Raw genomic sequence first — 20,365 nt, 5'->3', positions numbered from 1 at the left:
TATGGTACAATCAGATTTATTCAGCGATAATCAGGGTACAGGAAAATAAAAGGTGAGGCAGCAATAAAGTCTTAACAATATTAACTAGAGTCTCACATAGAGGTGTTTAAGCTTAGGGTCCGAATTGTCAATGAATTAGCCTTAAGGCTTTACTTGAGAAAGGACCAAGATGTAGACTTGAGGAGAGAAGGGGAGCTAGATTTAAAGGCATATAGAGTATTACCTATCCCGGTGCATTGGATGCACTTACAGGTTGGAGTGCACAGGTAAATCCTCACGGGCAAAGTAGAAAGGCAGGAAAGAGAAGCAGCAAGTGGAGCAGTGGGACCACTTGTGGGCTGAAGAACCAGTGTGGTACAGGTCCGTATAAGTGTGGGAGCAGAGTCCTTTCTCCTTGGGTGCAAGGCAGGTTCTGATAGTTCTCTGGGTGTTCAGAGTTCTCCCCCGTGATTTCCTTTCCTAACCATGTGCTTGGGCCAGGAGTACAAGTAGGCAAATTCATGCCCCAGGGCATAAGTCAAGTGCCCTAACTGCAGGAGCTGAAACTCACATGTAACAAAGAAGTTCATTTTTGTTTGGACTAATCAAGTGGGTGTGATCTTGAAGAAACAGAAGCTGGAATGGCCAGCTGAGAGGTGTGCGTGGAGTACTGATTGGGGGGAACTCAAAAGCTTTACCCGAGACTGGGATCTCTCTTCCTGGGAGAGAGATTGGTTTTCTTTTCCTGTTAATGATCCTACCTCTGGGTCCTGGCCAGCTCATTAATGTTGTGATAGGAGACTGGGGGTGTCCTATGCCTATCTGGAAGTGACTAGTGAGGCTAATTCAATTGCAAAGGGAGTTAGCCATTTCTTTTGTGAAGGTCTCTTTGGACAAGTCTGCTTGCTAGCTTCCTCATTTTTACTGAAGAGGCCAGGGGTGTGTGTTGCGGGGGGGTGGGGTGGGGGTGGACCTCCCTACAGTCATTTATTATGCTGACCTTGGGCAGTGCTGCCCCGTGTTTGCTTGTGCCAAGCAACCAAATTGCATGGTTTGCCAAATATGGGCATGTGCAGAGTTCACGATCCCATGAGCTCAGGTATCCACACAGAGGTTGCAAGCCGGCAACTCCAAATTGCATAGAGGGGTGCTGTTTGCAGCCCCAAGACAAGCTGTTTCAGCCACAGAACATCTCTGCTGTGAGCCCCACTGCTCACTGAAATCATCCAGAGACATCTATCTGCAAATGACACCAGCTCATCTAGTGGCTCCAAGGAACAGGCCTTCTGTTGCTGCCTCAACCCTCCCCACCCGTGCTTTGGAATTTGCCACCAAGGCTGTGCTCTGTGCCGAAATAAGAGCTTCTGTGACAGCTCTGAGAGACTCAATGCATTTATTCACTCAAGGTGTTAAACAGAATTGTAGTTTAAACTGTTTGATTTTAATTTCTGCTTTGTCTAGGTGCTGTTGTAAACCACCCAAAGGACAAGTTTGGGGCAGTATAAAATAGTAATTTGCTTACTAATATGTCCAGTAAATTCACTGTGGTTGGGGATGATGGGAGTTGCAGTTCAACAGCTGAAGAGCCAAGATATCTATCTCGATAGTTTATATGTAGAACTGACATGTAGAAGAGTCAAAGAATGCAGCCAGCCCACCTACCCCAGAGGCCACAATGGAATTACTGCTATGGTAGCCAGATCTCAACATTGCCACACAATGAACTGATGCAAGATTATGACATCGTTTATACATTTTTATTGTTTTCATTAATAGTCTGAAGGGTCAAAGTGTATTTGGAAACATATTCTAATTTGATCAGTGTTATGTAGAAAAGGCTATAATTTAACAGTCAGTACTTCATGAATAAGCAGTCTATGGTTACTTTAGCTTCTTGATGGTTTCTTCCAGCTTCTCTTTGTTTGCACCAGAGAATTCATGCACCTGAAATACAAGAATTCCAAGTTTAAACCTCATGGGCAATCTCAAGAAACGCTACAAGACTTAGGTTGGGTTGTTTTTTTTAATGACCCACACCATCATGGACAAGAATATTGTGTGCGTGCACAGGTTTTACCAGTTCCCCCCTTTCCTTCGCTGTCCCCTGAAAATGTGCTTAAGGGTTACAGAACTCCAGCGATGGGGCAGAGGGAACTGGTGAATACCCACTCCTTGTACACACAAAATATTATTGTGCATAGGTGACTGGTTAGAATGCCAGCCATTATTTCCAACAGAAAAAACTGAAGGGCATTTTAAGAAGCCACATGGCATTACACACAGCCATACCAACTTCTATAACGGCAACAGTCAAGCCGCATATAGTTTTGGGTCGCAGGATTTTATTGACATGCTGCTGTTGCTCCCTGTGCTCAAAATATATTGTACGTTAGGGGAGGTAAGTAGTGATGTAAAGGCTGGACAGGATCCAAAGCCAAGAGCAGCTAGTGGCAGTGTGGGAAGGAGAGACAAGAGTACTGACACAGATGGGTTAATGGTCCAAGGTAGTGCAGCACAGCTAAGTGTATTGATCAGATCACATTAACTGCCCTACATGTCTCAAGAACGGACAAGGTGTCTTGCCTGTGACTAGATGTGTGGGGAGACAGAAAATGTGTGTACAGCTCTGCTCTCCTTTGGTCACCTGCAGGAAATGGTTTGCAATACCGACTACCTCCCAATTAGGCTCAGAACTGGAGTGGGGTGGCCCCAGTCTTGCATGGTTTACTTTTTTCTTATACTAGGGTTCACATATGGGATGTGTGAGAGCAAGAAAGCAAAAGTGTGCACTCCAGATGTATGGTTTAGGTACACATCCCCTGACAGATCAGACCGAGGTTCACCTTCTCCAAGATTCTCAGCAACTCACAGGTGCTTTGTAGTAGACTGGTGGATCACAGCCTGCCCACCAACTTTAGCAAGACAAGCCATTGTTCTAAGATGCCTGTGTGGAAGCTGTGCCAGGGCAACACGACTGTGGCACCTGTAGCCTATAGCGCCGGCAGAGGCAAGTTCTCCTAGCTGTCTGTGTGTGCACTCTGGCTCTAGAGCCTCAGAAGTACAGCAGCAGCAACATCTGGCCACAAATAACCTCTCCACACAAGACTTGAAGAGTAGATCAGTAGATCCAGAGTGCTGGACGTGGGAGGGGAGAAGCAGAGGAGAGAAGAACTCGACCATCTTTGTCTAGACTTTCAGCATGGCATGCTCCAGGCTTTAAACAGCAGGACTATTCAAGCAAAACCTGTTGTAGGCATTCGGGAAGCATGGGAGACACCTCCTACCTTTTCATTGTTCTTGAAGAACTGGAATGTTGGCATGCACTTCACGTCGTAGTGTGAAGCAACGTCCTAGAAGAGATGAAGAGGGGTTACCCAAGTTAGTCCCGCACCAAAATGCAGCTACTTATTCAAGAAGAGAAGAGCCCCATTCAGATGCAGAGACATGTGTTATGTGTTGGCATGAGTGACTGCACACACATTCTTCTAAGAAGTGAACCTGGGGACAGGCCCTCTCAAACTGAGGGTACAGATAGGAAGAGTGCTGTGCATTTAACACGACATGAATAGAGCTCGGTGTCTCTTGAAGAAGCTGGACCACTGCTTTGCAGTTGCTTGGGGTAAGATGCAGCATGGATATTTTGTACCAGGCAAGAATAGAGCCGAGGCTTGTGTGCTCTGTACCAAGAAAAGCCTCTCTCTTCACAATTGCTGCTTCTGCCCAGGGTGTGGAAGAAGAACTATGCAGGACGGAGCTTCTGTGATAACTGAAGCCAGAACTCTGCTCAGCTTCCCTTTTACTTCGAAGTGTTTGTTTTTATCTTACTAAGTATCACAGTTTTCAGGATCCTGTGGGGGAAGCTACTGTTTAAGGACCGAGCACCAGGTTCTCAGGCCTAGGGGGTTCCCTGGCAAGGGGAGATTATAACTGATGTAACTCAACAGTTACAAGAGGGATGGAGCAGTAGTTCATTCACAGAGCATCTCCTTTGCATGTAGAAAGTCCCAGGTTCCATCCCTGGCAGCATCGCCAGGCAGGGCTTGGAGAGACACTGCTAGTCAGTGTAGACAATACTGAGCTAGATGGACGAATGTCCGACTCAATAGGAGGAAGCTTCTTATGTGCTTGACTCAGCTACTATACCAATCACCCCACAGTCTTGATTGCATATCTTATATAAGAGCCAGCATGTAGTGGTTAGAGTGCTGGACTGGGAAGACCCAAGTTCAAAACCCTGTTCAGCCATGAAACTCAGTGGGTGGAAAGTGAAACTCACTTTCATGGCCATTCATTTATCTCTCCCCATAGCCTACCTCACAGGATTGTTGTGAGGACAACTGCTCACAAAATGTACACTGCTCTGGGCTCTTTGGAGCAAGAGCAGGATATAAATGGAAAATAAGTGCTTCAAGCTCATGGCAGGGTTATCCTGAGATTTCATGACATGGCCTTTATCTTGGCTTCTCTGCAGCTGTGCTTCTTGTACATTTGGAAAAGAGTATTAGTCTCATGCCTGTTGAAACTATGCAAGTGAAGGTTACCCCCATTTTTAATTCATTATTATGAATAGCAGTGGATTCCCCCTCCTGCTTTTTTTTTTTGCTGTGCAAGAAATGAGCAAACAGAAAAGTCTCCCCCTCCAATATACAATTCAGATATTTCTGTGCATCTTCCATGTGTGTCTTGCTGTGCCTCGGGCCAATTGCACAGTACAGGATTGTGTCACCATTGGTGGAATTCAGGCAACCAAGTTTACTCAGAAGATAAAGTGCCATTTTTAGTGGCTAGTATTTACTCTGAGCTTTTGCAGAATGAGCTTAACTTGACCTAGACTTACAAATGGGCTCTGGTTTGCTATATTCAGAGTTAGTCTCACTGTTCAGTATTCAGCTACCAGGACATCAAAAGCTCTTTGATTAAAAGTTAAGCTTCCACTTTGTGGTTTTGTAGATTTAGCAATTCCAGCTTTATAAAACAGCAGTACTGCTTACTCAGAAAATTTTAGACAAGTTTTCAAACTGAAGATGCACCACATGCTAGATTAAGTTTCACTTGATTTGCAGTTCTCAACATGAAGCGTTACCTGCAAACTTCAGTTTCACCCAGGCAAATGCCCAGAGAGCATGGAGTCAATCTGAACTTGAACCTACGGCTGGTCAAGAGATTCTCCCAATGTACCTGAACCCAAATCTAAGGCATCTTGGTTGCTCTGAACCTGAACCAAATCCCTGTTATCACTTGTGTTTAGATTCAAGGGATTCAGTAATAAAGCACTCCGTTTGCAAACTGCATGTTTAATGTCCATGCTCCCTTTTATACACCCTGCTTCTGAAAGAGGTTTACAACTATTTTATAAAAATAGGTAATCTGAGAACAGGGTTCCATTTTACACAGGGTGTCAAGTGTATCCAGAGCCCAGACTGACTGCTACCTTTGTAATTTAGAGGTGGTAGTTCAGCAGTAACAAAAGTGTTCTTAAACTGTGTTCAGATTAACCGTAGAGCTCCTCAATGAGCAAGTCCCAGGTGATCTTCTGAACCATGTACACACACCCTAGAAGGTTCCGCAGAGCCCTCTGCAACATGCACGGGGTCTTTGACAGACATGTTATCAGATAATAAAAAGCCACCATGAACACCTAGTCACAGCTGGGTTTAGGACAAAAAACCCTTCCCAACATGACCTTTGTCCTCAAATCTTGAGGAGAGCCACTCTAGAACATACCTGAGCCTCATCCACATCAACTTCAAGGAAGACTACATCTGAATATTTTTCAGAAAGAGACTGTTAAAGAAAGGAGAATTAGGTAGAGTTTATGTTGTTTTAAGTGCCAATATCTATAGTGACAGTAGCACTTCCTGAATACTGACACTCAACAATGAATGCAAATATTATGTAGCAATATTTCACTAGGTGGAGTTTATTTCAATCATCTACATCCCTTGCTTGGCAGCATAAAGCAAAGTCTGGTTGCAGGTACAAAAACAAAACAAAAAGCTTGAAATTTTCTTGCATACCAGCTCCTCCAAAGATTCTAAGCAGTGAACACTACCACCACCACCAATAATATATATATATATATTTAAAAATTAAAGGGTAACAGCCTGGCGAAACAGGTAGGTCTTAAGAAGGGCCTTAAAAGCAACTAAGGAGGGGGCTGAATGAATCTTGGAGGGGGGGAGAGTGTTCCAAAGAGGAGCGCCCACAGAGAAAGCCCTCCTATGGGCCCAGGCACCACAACAGGGCCCGAGACACTAAGGAGGGCCAACTGAGAAAACCTCACAGGATGGGATACAACTGGCTGAGAGAGGGGATCCTGCAGATATACAGGTGCTAAACCCATAAGGGTTTGTAGGCGAGGACCAGCACTTTGAATTGGACCCAGAAGCGAACAGGCAACCAGTGCAGTGACCATAAAAGAGGTGTGACACTATCAAATCTACGGCTGCCCATGAGGAGGTGGGCCACTGCATTCTGAACTAGCTGAAGCTTCCGAATAGTTTTCAAGGCAACCCAAGGTAGAGCATGTTACAGTAATCCAAACAAGTAGTAACAAAGGCGTGAGTTACTGTTGCCAGGGCCTGCCGATTGAGGAAAGGCCGTAACTGGCGAACCAGCTAAAGCTGGCCAGAGGCACCAGCTGAAGCTGGCCATGGCTTTCACCTGCTGTTCAAGCAGGAGCCACGATTCCAGAAGGACCCCCAGATTACAAACCATCTCTCTCAAGGGAAGCACAACCCTGTCAATAGATAAACTCACACACGGCAATTGGCCAGATCGCAAACTGAACAAGATCTTGAAAGGATTAAGCCTGAGCTTGTTTTGGCCCATCCAGGTCCTGACAGCCTCTAGGCACTGAACCAGCACATGGACAGCATCACCTGTTTGGCCAGGGGTAGAGATATAAAGCAGAGTATCATCAGCATTACCCCAAACCAATGGATGACCAGGCCCACTGGCTTCATGTAGATGTAAAAGAGAATGGGAGCAAGGACCGAGCCCTGTGGAACCCCACAAGAAAGGGGCTAGGGTGCAGAACACTCATCCCCAATTGACAGCAGCTGGAATCACCCAGTGAGATTGGACTGGAACCACTGAAGAACAGTGACCCCAAGGCCCAGCCCACTTAGGCATTCCAGAAGGATAGCATGATCAATGGTATCGGAGGCCACTGAGAGGTCGAAAACCAAGAGAGCTGTGCTTCCCACATCAAGGTTATTTATATACCACTTTTCAACAAAAGTTCCCGAAGCAGTTTACATAGATATCAATCAATCAATCAATCAGATGGCTCCCTGTCCCTAAAGGGTTCGAAATCTAAAAAAGAAACATAATACACCAGCAGAAGCCACTGGAGGGATGCTATGCTGGGGATGGATAGGGCCAGTTGCTCTCCCCCTGCTAAATAGAGAGAATCACATCTTTAAAAAGGTACCTCTTTGCTCAGTTAGTAAGATTTTCATTGTTGGGAACAAGATCTCTATGCCCTGCATAGCTTTCTGTGACTCACAAACAAGAACAACTCTGAAGATAAAGATGTCACTGACTGGCAGAATTCAAACAATGAACAGAATTCAGCTTTTCTTGGTGCACCTTTCAAACCTCTTGGGTGCAGAACTGCTTTTGGCATGATGTAGGCACAGCCATGATAACTACTAGTAGCATTCCCTTAAGAGAATGCCGTTTATAACTCTTTCCTGGGCTGGGAATGCAAAACACGACTACTGTTACAGCAGTTCTGGTCAAGAAGAGTTGAGTAGACCAAAGTTGGCCTAGTCAACTCTTGACCATAACTGTTGTAATAGTTTGCATTCCTTGTCCAGGACAGTTATAAACTGTATTTTCTTAGCAGGGTGGGAAACCTCCAGTTAAACTGATATAAATAGGTCAAAGAGCAGGCTGAAGTGACTGTCACTTCTAATCTGGGCTACACATGTCTGAAGACATGTAGACATGTCTGAAGTAACAAGGGAATACTGGACTGGAGTATAATAAGCTATAAAAGATGGACAGTTTGTATCTTAAACTGCTTCTCGACTCCCTGGCACAGTGGGAACTCTGTCTCCTAACCCTGGCCTATACTCCAGTTCCAAGCTTGTAAGGTTAAGAACATAAGAACAGTCCTGCTGGATCAGGCCCAAGGCCTATCTAGTCCAGCATCCTGTTTCACACAGTGGCCCACCAGATGCCTCTGAGAAGCCCACAGAGCTGAGGGCATCTGACAATTTAAAAAAAAAATCCCCATCTGACAATTAAAAAAAAAAATCTTTAAAGACACATCTGTTCATCCAGGCTTTTAATTAAATACCATTTTTATAATTTTAACATTGCTTTAAAATTTTAAATTGTTGTACTGTTTTAACTTTTGCTGTCATTTATTTTAACCAATGTTTTAATTTTTCTGTCATTTTGTTGTTGTAAACCGCCAAGAGACCTAAGTCTAAAGAGACCTAAAATATATGTTTTTAAAAATAAAATAAATGTATTGATTGATATCTATGTAAACTGCTTTGGGAACTTTTGTTGAAAAGTGGTATATAAGTTTTTGTCGTATTCATAAGTCATCACCTCTGGTTTCTAGGACATCAGATATTGCCCTCCCCCCACCACACATATGGACTAGAAACTTGCCTTAAATGAGTTTTACATCAATACTGCATTCTGCAATCTTGTGAAGCTTTAGCACAAATGGCACATACAGGGATTGGAGAGAGAGGGGGAAGTACCAGCTTACTTACACGGTAAAAAGGCTTGATCATTTTGCACGGCCCACACCATGTAGCAGAAAAGTCAACCACGACCAGCTTTTCACTGGCAGATGCCAATTCGGAGTTGAATTCAGCCTGTGGAAAGAGGGAGACTCAGCTGCATTTAGAGAGAGACTGAAGAGATGTCATTTCTTAAAAAATAAAAATAAAAGAGTGCCACTTTCAAGCACTTGGGAGTCTGGTCAAATCTATAAGACAGGCCTGGCTCTTCCAATACTTTACTGAACACAAGTTATTTGCAGGTACTCCCTTCCCCTTCCTCCATTGCCCCCCCCCCAATATGCTGAATTTAGGTGCACCCCTGACCTTATGGGGCTTGCAAGTCTTCTCATTCAATGCCATGGTGCTACCCATTCCAAACAATGTGAAACTGGCAAAACCCAAGCAGCATTTAAGAAACTGTACTTCTATACCAAGTCACCTTGAATGGCACAACAAGGAAATGCTTGACTAACAAGCAGAAGGTTGCCGGTTCAAATCCCCACTGGTACTATATTGGGCAGCAGCGATTCATCTCATACTGCGTGAGAGGAGGCAATGGTAAATGCCCTCCTATATTCTACCAAAGAAAACCACAGGGCACCAGGAGTCGAAACAGACTTGTGGGCACCAGGAGTCGAAACAGACTTGATGGCACACTTTTACCTTTACTTCTATACCACCTTTCAGCCATCAAGGCAAGCAGCAACTTTTATAATTCCATAAAAAGGTACGCTCTGTTCTTAAGAAGCCAGGAGCAGCAAGATTAAGAAGCAGCAAGTAAAGATATGCCACCAGAAGTACATGCAGATATTGCTGGACAATTCTTACCATCCTTCAGTCATACCAAGCAGTCATACCAGTCTTGCAGTCCACAAGTGTTATTAGCCCAGACAGGTTTTTTGTTTTTTTTAAATTAGTCTATCTAAACAGCAGAGACACACATGTGGGAACCTGAAGCCTCACAGAAACAGAGATCCAGCCATCTTCCTATTCAGCGACACTTCTCTAAGAAGAGACCCAGGCTTCTTCACATCTAGTCACCTTGGTTGTCTATCTAGGTCAGTACTGTCTAATTTGACTGGCAGCCACTCTCCAAGGTTCCAGGTAGGAATCTTTCCCAGGCCTACCTGGAGAAACCAGGGATTGAACCTGGGACCTTCTGCCTACAAAGCATGTGCTCTGAACTAGGGCCACATACATAGGATAAGACTGAAAGGATGAGCTGACATTTCTTGTTAAACCAGGCCTTGCCAGACTCTCTATCTAGGTGACAGACGATGCACACTTGACACAGTTACTGGACCTCTTGATGGACATTATGGAGGAGAGGCTAAATGGGCTCTCCTTTATACCCTTTACAAGTAACAGACCTGGAACAGAAAGAGGGCTGCCTGATATGGTTAAATAACTCCACAGAACATAAATATCATATTCTAAGAACCATGGTTACGTTTCTAGGAGCCATGGCTCCCTGGCACCTGGGATTTGTCAAGCTCTGGGTTAAAAACCCTCTTTAGCCATGAGCGCACAAGATGATTTTAAGAAAGCCATCATTCTCCCAGCCTTGCTTCCACATCCGCAAGTGACAACCTAGCAGTGACAACCTACCTTACAGGAGCATTACTAGGATTGTGGAAAAACAATAGATAACACACTTTGAATACCAGTTATGTTAATGTGCAGCATCATATTAGAAAACCTTGGCAGTTACCTATATACAGCAATCAGACGGGGAAGCAGTTACTTCACATAGGAGAAGGCAGACCTTCCTTCCTCTGCAGGAGAAGCTCCCATATATGCCAAGATAGATATGCTTCACCTTGCCCTGCCTACACAAGCATGGATAAATGCGGTCATGCCCAATTACTGTTTCTACCGCTCTGCATCCACAAAGGTTCTTCCTTAACAAGCAGGGGGGCGGGGAATGGAATCCTGGTGTCCAAGCACAGCTCAGGAAGCCATCTGACAAGGCATTAGGGTGTGTACACCTGTACATGCGTTCTCTCTGCAAAACTTCTGCCGTCCAGCTGTTCTTTGGACCGCAGTCCCTATCATCCCCAGCCACAATAGCCAATGGTGAGGAATCATGGGAGTTTTAGTTCAACATCTTTGGAGGGCCAAAGTTATGCAGGCCTGATCCAGACTGTGGGGTCTCAGGATAAAAGGGCAGCATGGCTATGTAGGACACGGACACGGGGACACACACTGCTAGAACAGATTCCAACCGGTGGGGTGCAGGGGGGAGAGAGTGTTGTAAAACAGCAATTGAGGGCACTGCAGACTAGACTGAGGCCTTGGCTTAAAAATCCAGCAGTGGAGTTAAGGCAGAGTTGAGTGAGTTAGGCAGCTAAGAAGTAGGAGTTTGCATCCTTCGCATTTTTAATGGGACAAGTTCCCCTGCAGAGCAAGCAGCAACAGTAAGAAAACAAGATTAATGGAACAGAGCCACTACAGACTCTCCACAAGAACTTAAGCAACAGCCCTGCTGGATCAGGCCCAAGGCCTCTCTTGTCCAGCATCCAGTTTCACACAGTGGCCCACCAGATACCTCTGAGAAGCCCACAGGCAGGAGGCGAGGGTATGCCCTCTCTCCTGCAACTGGTATTGAGAGGCATCTTGCCTCTGAGGCTGGAGGTGGCCTATAGCCCTCAGACTAGTAGCCATTGATAGACCTGTCCTCCATGAATTTGTCTAAGCCCCCTTTAAAGCCACCCAAGCCAGTGGCCATCACCACATCCTGTGGCACTGAGTTCCATAGATTAATTTATTATTGTTAATTCGATTTCTATACCACCCTTCCAAAAATAGCTCAGGGCGGATTACACAGAGAAATAATAAATAAGATGGATCCCTGTCCCCAAAGGGCTCACAATCTAAAAAGAAACATCAGATAGACACCAGCAACAGTCACTGGAGGTACTGTGCTGATGCATTGTGTGAAAAAGTACTTCCCTTTTGTTGGTCCTAAATTTCCCAGCCTTCAGTTTCATGGGGTGACCCATGAAAGAGGAGAGCTGGTCTTCTGGTAGCAAGCATGACTTGTCCCCTTAGCTAAGCAGGGTCCACCCTGGTTGCATATGAATGGGAGACATTATGTGTGAGCACTGTAAGATATTCCCCTTAGGGGATGGAGCTGCTTTGGGAAGAACATCTAGGTTCCAAGTTCCCTCCCTGGCTTCTCCAAGACAGGGCTGAGAGAGATTCCTTCCTGCAACCTTGGAGAAGCTGTTGCCAGTCTATGAAGACAATACTGAGCTAGATGGACCTATGATCTGACTTGGTATATGGCAGTTTCCTATGTCCCCTGGTTCTAGTGTTTTGTGCAAGAGAAAAATCTCCTTGACACTCTCTCTACAACATGCATAATTCTACACACCTCTATCATGTCTCCCTGTAGTCACCTCTTTTTCAAACTAAAAAGCCCCAGATGTTGTAACCTACTTATGTCAGGCTGCCTTTTCTGTCACCCCACCTGCCTTCTCTCTGGGATACAGCTTTCAAGCTAGCAAGTTTTCAAACCTAATTTTTGGGGGGTTGCATTCCCAACGGCTGGCTAAGTGCATGCATTTTGTATTTTGCAGACCTCTTTGCACACATCTTCTGTCAATATCCATTTCCATCACATTCTGGACAAGACTCAAACCGTTTCCCTGAAGTCAGTGAGGTTGGCATGCATCTTGCCTTCCTGGAATAGTCCATAGCTAGTAAGCAAGCAGCACAATCAAGTAAATGAGCCCAGCATGGCAATTCATCAAACCCGACAGTCACAAGTCAGGCAGGGACAGAGATTAACCCCCTTGCCTAAATGTTCCTAGCCCAGATCAGTACAATGTCATTCCTAAATAAAAATTGCCAATGCCACATAAAGCAGAAACTCTCCTTACCCCACTTCTGTTTAGCATCACAGCCATGTCACATTTGTGAGAGTTGCTGTTTCTCTCTGCAGTACTTATACAAATATTTGCATTCTACCTTTTCTTAGAAAATCTCCAAATATTTTTGGGTACTAGAAAGCTAAAATGACTATTAGACAATGTACAGGACCACCTCAAGATTCATGGGGATTAAGTTTCATGGTACAACCGTGGATCCAGAAACGATGAATACCAAGTCACTGCGGCAATGGGGAATTGGGGGTTAGGTTCCCTGTCAGGGAAATCATCGTTAGAATATCAAATTGAGGGGAGATGCAAGGGGAAGTTTCTTACCACACTCATCCCCCCCACCCCCCACGAGTTGTGCTGTGCCCCGGAATACCGTTGGCCGAAAATTAGTGGTTTTCTCAAAAACAAACAAAAACCCAGCCATTTTGAGGCTCCAAAATACAAAATGGCAGCTGAAAGTAACCTCCACCCGACCCGCAGAAACATGAAAAACTTCCACCCCTTTTCTCCCTGTGTATGCCAAGGCTGGGTGTCTATTACCCAACTGTGGATATGTGAATCTGCGGATGCTGAATCCATGGATATTGAGGTCCTCCTACATATGATACCAAGCTGCAAAAAGATTTGAATTTGGTCCCCATATATCACAGTTGGGAGTTCTATGCACAGGTTTATTCCAGCCAGATACCTTCTCCCAAGCAGAGTGATGGGAGAACATTAAAGCGTGCCATTGTGAATACCATCCAATAACTCAAAACTGTACAGTTAAGAAGGTAGAACATCCCTTATAATGAGAGGATTTGTCCATATGCTTGCAGTGGAAATTGTGGTACATGTATTTTTGTATTGTCCCTACTATTGAGACTTGTTCTAATTTTATTTTGCCTGTTTTAGTTAAAATGCCAGGGAAGTGAGATGAGTTTTATCTATCGTTATTCTTATCAGATCATAATCCATCTATCAGAGAGACTTGCCAAGCCTATTCTAGCTGCTGGTAGTATCTGGCATAAGTTGACTAAGATGTTAATGGTTTTTCACTGCTCTTGTGTGTTTAATTGTTGCTAATGATTACACACACTAGTTTGTGGTTATGAATTAATGATTATATTGCGTGTTTCTGTATATGTGTGGTGTAGTGGTTAGAGTGCTGGACTAGGACCGGGGAGACCCGAGTTCAAATCCCCATTCAGCCATGATACTAGCTGGGTGACTCTGGGCCAGTCACTTCTCTCTCAGCCTAACCTACTTCACAGGGTTGTTGTGAAAGAGAAACTCAAGTATGTAGTACACCACTCTGGGCTCCTTGGAGGAAGAGCGGGATATAGCACTTACATTTATATACCGCTCTATAGCCGGAGCTCTCTAAGCGGCTTACAATGATTTTTTAGCATATTGCCCCCACAACATTCTGGGTACTCATTTTACCAACCTCGGAAGGATGGAAGGCTGAGTCAACCTTGAGCCCCTGGTCAGGATCGAACTTGTAACCTTCTGGTTACAGGGCGGCAGTTTTACCACTGCGCCACCAGGGGCTCATATAAATGTAAAAATAATAATAAAATAATAATATTGGTCTATGACCATAATAACTGAGTAATACTTAAAAGTTTCAAAGGAGTTAAAAATTAATGCTAAGCAGCACATATCACCACCAAAACATGGAATTGTGGTTTGCAAGTTGTGAAGTAGAACAAGTCAGCCAGATGCAGGTTAACCACAGGGCATGGTTTTGCTGCCTGCCTAGTCCGTAAGAGTTGCTGAAGGAAGGTGGGAGAAGAAACCCAGTCCATACATGTGCTGCAGAGTAGTGGCAAAGGCCAAGGACTAGACCTCATGCATGCCCTTGCTAGATGTTTGTGTTGGCTCAAGTGAAGGAGGCATCAAATTTGGAGAGGGAGAGTTGTATACCAACTCTTTGAATCTTACAAAGAAAAGGAGTCTCCCTCTCTCCCCGCTACCCTCTCTCTCTCTCACACACACACACCTCCCCATCACTCAAACACGTGCGTGCTACTGCATGGTAGACAGTATGTCCAAATGGTTCTACAGAAGTAGTTATTGGTGCTGCTGGGTTTTTGTTCTTAAACCCAAGACTTCAGTCCACTCTGCAATGCCCTTAATTGCTGTTCAACATAATTTTCTTCCAGGGTGCAATCTGTTCTAGCTGAGTTCCCACTTTATAGATCCTAGGAACATAGTCTGACTTGGTATAAAGCGGCCTATTGGTTCATCCACACTGACTGGCAGGGGCTTTCAAAGGTTTCAGGTGAGAGTCTACCTGGAGATGCCAGGAACCGAACATGGGACCTTTTGCATGCAAGGCAGATACATACAGAAGGTCCTTTCTATTCAGTCCTTCCCAACTCTGTACAGCTTCCCAGTATTTTGGAACTGTATGCATGGATCCTAGTGCCTTTCAGAGTGGAAGGTCATTTGACCAAGTAATCAAGATTTGGTTAAAGCAGGGTTGCTCAACTTTGGCCCTCCTGCCGTTGTTGGTTACAACTCCCATCACCCCCGACTATTGGCCACCGGCTGGGGATGCAAGGAGCTGTAGTCCAAAAACAGCTAGAGGGTCGAAGTTTAGTAGTCCTGGGTTAAAGACTTATAGGCACCCTTGTTGGTCCACTCAAATAATCCAAAAGCTGCAGTCAGGTGAAATTTTAGTTGGTCCTAATAGGAGTGCCACAAAGCTTGCGAACTCTAGAGAACCTTCCCCTTCCCCTTTTTGTAGTCTTGCTTAGCATCCAGCCTGAACAACAGTTCTTAACTCAAAAACCTGCTTACTAATTTTCACATTTTAGATGATCCCAGTAAAGATGCTGAGAGACTAGCGCTATTCAGACATTCTAGAAGCACCTATATGGTCTCAGTGCCAAAGCAGGTCACAAGCCCCGCCCTGAGGCATCACTCATCCCCTCATGGTCAAGGTGTGAGTGTGAAAAGGGAAGCACCGTAGCTGTGATGGCTGGCACTTCTGTGACTGGCAGCTTCAGGTGATCCAGGCTGCCAATCATGGAAGCACTGGCCACCACAATTATGGTGCCTCCCTCTATACAAAAAAAGGTGCCTTAACCATGAGAGGGTGAGTAATGCACCGGTACTTCCGACCTGCTTTGGCACTGAAGCCATGTAGGGCACCTTCATAGCACTACTGTTGTGACGTTTATAGGACGAGTGGTAGCTTCTGTAGTCACTATAGATTTACTATCACAGCTAGGTACAGAGGTGATCAAAAAGCTTGTTAGTATGGCATCATCCCTGGCAATGCACTCCTGCCCAACACCTTTAAGCAATGCTTACCAAGATCACCACCACCACGACCCAGTTCAGATGCAATGCGAAGCTACAGTTTAGGACTCTGTGGTGGTGTCCAAGAGGGCTAGGCATGCTTTCCTTGCCTCCTCTCACATGTGAAAAGTGAAAGCCTTTTGCATGAATAACCACCACAAGTTATGCACTAGCTCTAGGAACTAAAATTATCATCAAACCATGGTTTATTACCTGGCTTGTTCCAACTCTAGTTGGCAAGCACACAGCCACAGCTCCAAGGTCATATATACTGCGGAAGAGGTGCTTTTGCTCTTAAAGTGAAAAATAAAAGCTACCATTCTTCTCTTGCATGTAGCTGGAGGGGGTGGGGAGTGCAACTCTGCAGCTCCCTTGATCACATAGCATCATACCATGGTTTAGTGTTGCATCTGGACTGGGTCACTGGAACTCCACATTCCTAGCCTCCACTGCCAGGGCCCAGCCAAACTGGCATCACCCACAAATCGTAATGTTACATCCTGGGAACAGACTTTGTCATCATGGGAAGCCGATTGTAATAGCATCCCCACTGCATGCACATCATGCGGATTAGTTTAACACAGATGAGGTTCCTTCCCCATTTAACAAGGGGGAGATCAAGTGTCGGAGCTGCATTTCACAACAGGTCTAGCACAGACTCCCAGCTTCTACAAGACAGTTTAACAGACCACATCTCCACTTGCGATGCAAGTCTACATAACTCAGTTTCATGTGTCATAGTATATGGTATATAGCTTTATGCCCCCACATCCTCCAGAATGATTTGGCATAACCCATCACTGCCGTTTTTAAGGTTAGTGGGATGCTTCCCCACTGTCTTTATCCTATAATTCTACACCCATATTCAGCAACAAGTCCTGCCTATGTTTTGCAGCCAAGCACGAAGCGGCTTCAACATAGACAAGAGTCAAAGCAGCACTGGATGAGCAACTATCCAAATGGGGCTTTGGGTACATTTCAGGAGCACTCAGTGCCATGCTGTGGGGTTATCCTACATACAATGTGAGAGGAAGTTGGGGTTTGAGGCCAAAGGTGGAGGAGACAGCAAGCTGCAGCCAGCCCTGGCTTGGAGATACACATGCAAAACTCATTTTCCCCTTTGGAGTACACGTCATGTAGAATGCAGGTCAGCTCTTTATTTAAACATAGTGCTGGTATGCCATAAAAACTATGCATTAGAGCCCCTGATTAGAGTAGCCTCTAAAGCATGGGCACCCTAGATAGCCTTCAGCAAGCCTGCAAGACATAGGAAGCTCAAGAGCAATACTGGCCTTTATTACAGGATTGCTGCAAGGATTTTACAGAGTATAGAGGTGCCATTTTAAGGGCACCACATGAATGTTCATTATCGGGGTCCATGAATATTGTTACCAGTGCTGGTCAGCAGAGAAGGACTCTAGAATACTCCATTACAAGAACAGCAGTTCTCTTTAAGAGGGGAAAACACACCAGCAACACAAAGAGGCAGAGCACACCTTTTCCAAAATGGTGCCAAGCTGCATCTTATGTGGTCTGGAGAAGGAGATCTTGCTATACAACCACATTATCTCATCTCCTCTTATAGAGGATCCTTTTTAGTAACAGAAACAGGTAGAGAGAGATAGACTAGCTTTGCCTCTACGAGCAAGAACACGAGTCTTAGCTGGCCAATGGCCGAGAACAGCCTCAGCTTGTGTGAAGGTGGCTTTGCCCTCATTATGAGCATGTGGCTTCAGTGCCCAGATTCAGCAGCATTTCTACCCCACTCACCCTCACCAAAAATGGTATAGGTGAATTTAAACCAGAAATTGTTTGAAGAACCACCAGTTAGGTTGATGCTCGTTGCCTGGGGGGTACTTCAAACTTAGGTTTGTGTGCAATTGCACACTCAAGTAGACTGCAAGCAATAGCATGCACAGCTTTAATAAGAGAAAGTTTTTAAGAAATGCTGCACTCCTTCAGGATATTATAAATTCAGAGAGCATTCAGAACCTCCTCTTTCCAGCCAACTTTGTCATTAGGTTTATGAAATTTCAGCTGCAGTACACAATAGCAAGTGCCATTTTGTTGCTGGCTGAACATTATGTATCCACATCAAAATAAAAAGTTGCCTTATTATGAAGTTTTGAGAATAACCAATTTAGAAAGGAGTTTCAGAAAACCAGCCATTCCTGTATCTTGGGAAATAGAAACAATTCTACAAAAAGTACATACTTCAGATATTGCAATAATGGTAATGGCCAAATGAGTGAAACAGATTTAGTGCTAAACTCCATGTTTCAGAACGCTTCTGATTAAGCTGTTTGTATTTTCAGACAAGCAGCATCTCCCAATCCTTTGTATACACAAGAGAAAGCTTCGAAAAGTTACATAGTAGCAAGCAACTTTAAGGTTCTAGTCCTCCATCTTCAGCCATGAGTCCCTTTCAAGGCTCAACGTCAGCATAGATGTATCTCGTAGCTTAATATGAATACTTTTAACAAAGTCATTCTGTTTAGTTTTTAGCATACTCCCCCCTTGTGCATTCCTGTATTTTGGAGTTATGAACTGGACTTACTCTGGTTAATACATTTAAAAAGGCAACACTGAAAAATGTTTGTGTTAACCTTTGCATTAGAATTTTGTAACCATTTCAAAGATACATTAATGTAACAAGTGCTCTGAAGCAGCCAGGTTAGCTCTTAAGCAAGATTGTTGCTGGCTGCCCTCTTGTTTGGAAAGAGCACACACGGGAACCAGGACATGGCATGCCCAAAACAATCTCTGTGCTAACTAGGCAGAGAGGCACCTTAGAGGAGTGGATCTTATTGATGAGGGAGCACTTTCACTGCCCCATTAATGTTCTGTCCAGTGGCCATTGTTGGTATCTCCCCTGCACTTTTGGTTGTGAGCCCTTTTGGCACAGATAATCTCCCCCTACCCCATTTCTCTGCTATGTAAACTATTTTGTGAACTTTGCTGGAAAGCTGTATCTACATATTCAAAAATGTTGTACAATACACACTGTTAATCAACTGATTAACCATCTTCTGCAGAATCCCAGCACTGCCTACAGGGGAAGACAGTATCAGTTCATATTAGGCTACATGGAAGAGCCAAGATCCAGTAATTTCTTGTGTTCAGTACACAGCTTTAAAAAAAACCTATACATTATGGTTTTAGTGTAGAGGCCTTCTTATGAATTAGATACCTCCCCCACTCCCCACAAGTTGCATTGTCCTAAGGTGCACTATTAGGCCTGTTGAAGAAGCAGACAGCAGGGCTCCCTTAAAATGTTTGGACTTTCAATTCTGGGTTCCTTGGTTGTAAAAAGCCTCAAGTGGCAGCTCTGCACCCCAGTCAGTTATACAAGATTTAGGCTCTTCAGAGATGTTTTAAGAGGTAGAAGTGAAATAGGATGTTATACACATGCTCAAATAAAGTATGAGCATGCAATACTTCATTAAGACAACGCAACAGGTCTCTAGAGTGATTCAGACATTTATTCTCTCCCCCCCCCCTTCACATACACGTTGCCTTGTCTGAGAACCGCTCAGACGCAACGTCCCAATATTGTGAAAAGTTTCCATGCCAGAAGCTGCCAGGGATGTGCAAGACTTGTGTGGGGAAGTTCTAAAAACTAGTTGGGCCACTCATGGGCTAAACAGCTCTTACGGTGTAGAGTTGCCACCTTCTTTGTCTGGCCTGGGCTAGCCAGGATATTTGAATGGGCGTTCAGACAAGTCCAACACTCCATCCATTAGGCCACACTTGCTAGAAGTCAGTCAGTGTTAACTGCTAGTTGCTTTCCCTCTCAGATCAACCAGAGACTAGATGACTGCTCTCATTGTGGCCTTTTCTACACTTCAAAGCAACAATATTTATTCACTTTCTTTCATATGAGGAGTAGAAATATTAGCTGGTCTTTAAGAGAACACTTATTTAGAAGAGCTCTCCCCATAAATTACAGGCCATTCCAGCCATTATGAGATGAAGAGCTGCTGCAGTGTTACTAATGCAATAGTTACTGTGCAGATCATTTAGACAGACCACAGAAAGATAGGCATTGTACAATATCTGAGCTTTAACTTAAAGGGGGTGTCATATGAATGGTGAAACTCAAGGCTTATGACACCACATTTAAGTTAAAGCTCAGATGCTGTTCATTGCCCATCATTCTGTGGTCTGTCTCTGTGTAGTAACCATTGCAATAACACTGTAGAGTTCAGCTTTTCCAGTGGTTTTGGAGGAAGAGGAATAATACAAATGATATAAAACTGGAGAAGAACTGCAGAGATTTAGAAGGCATGCTAAATATTCAGGGTAGTGTTAGTGCAACGTCCAGTTTGGCACCACCTCATTATGAGGAGGAAGAGCCCTCCTCAGAATTTGGATCTGGACTGGGCAAGAAGCATCCAACCTTCCCCTGCAGGGCAATCCCAACTCAAAATCAAACACACACCACCAAAGCTAATATAAGAT

At 44.5% G+C, this 20,365-nt stretch overlaps 1 protein-coding gene across 2 annotated transcripts in view; it reads right to left on the bottom strand.

Annotated features, from left to right (window-relative positions):
- The window catches only part of LOC128345852 (thioredoxin domain-containing protein 2-like), a 30,718-nt gene continuing 10,353 nt past the window's right edge, over nt 1–20,365 (bottom strand). For both annotated transcript variants that reach the window (XM_053298424.1, XM_053298423.1), the window contains exons 3-6: nt 8,718–8,822; nt 5,704–5,763; nt 3,264–3,329; nt 1–1,923 (exon numbers count right to left, since the gene is read on the bottom strand). In XM_053298424.1, the coding sequence (XP_053154399.1) occupies nt 1,861–1,923; nt 3,264–3,329; nt 5,704–5,763; nt 8,718–8,822 (294 nt within the window). In that variant the 3' untranslated portion in view covers nt 1–1,860. The remainder of the gene's footprint in view (nt 1,924–3,263; nt 3,330–5,703; nt 5,764–8,717; nt 8,823–20,365) is intronic.

This window comes from Hemicordylus capensis, chromosome 2, assembly GCF_027244095.1.
Source record: "Hemicordylus capensis ecotype Gifberg chromosome 2, rHemCap1.1.pri, whole genome shotgun sequence".
In the NCBI taxonomy this organism is placed as follows: domain Eukaryota; kingdom Metazoa; phylum Chordata; class Lepidosauria; order Squamata; family Cordylidae; genus Hemicordylus; species Hemicordylus capensis.
This window is presented reverse-complemented; position numbering and strand designations above follow the sequence as displayed.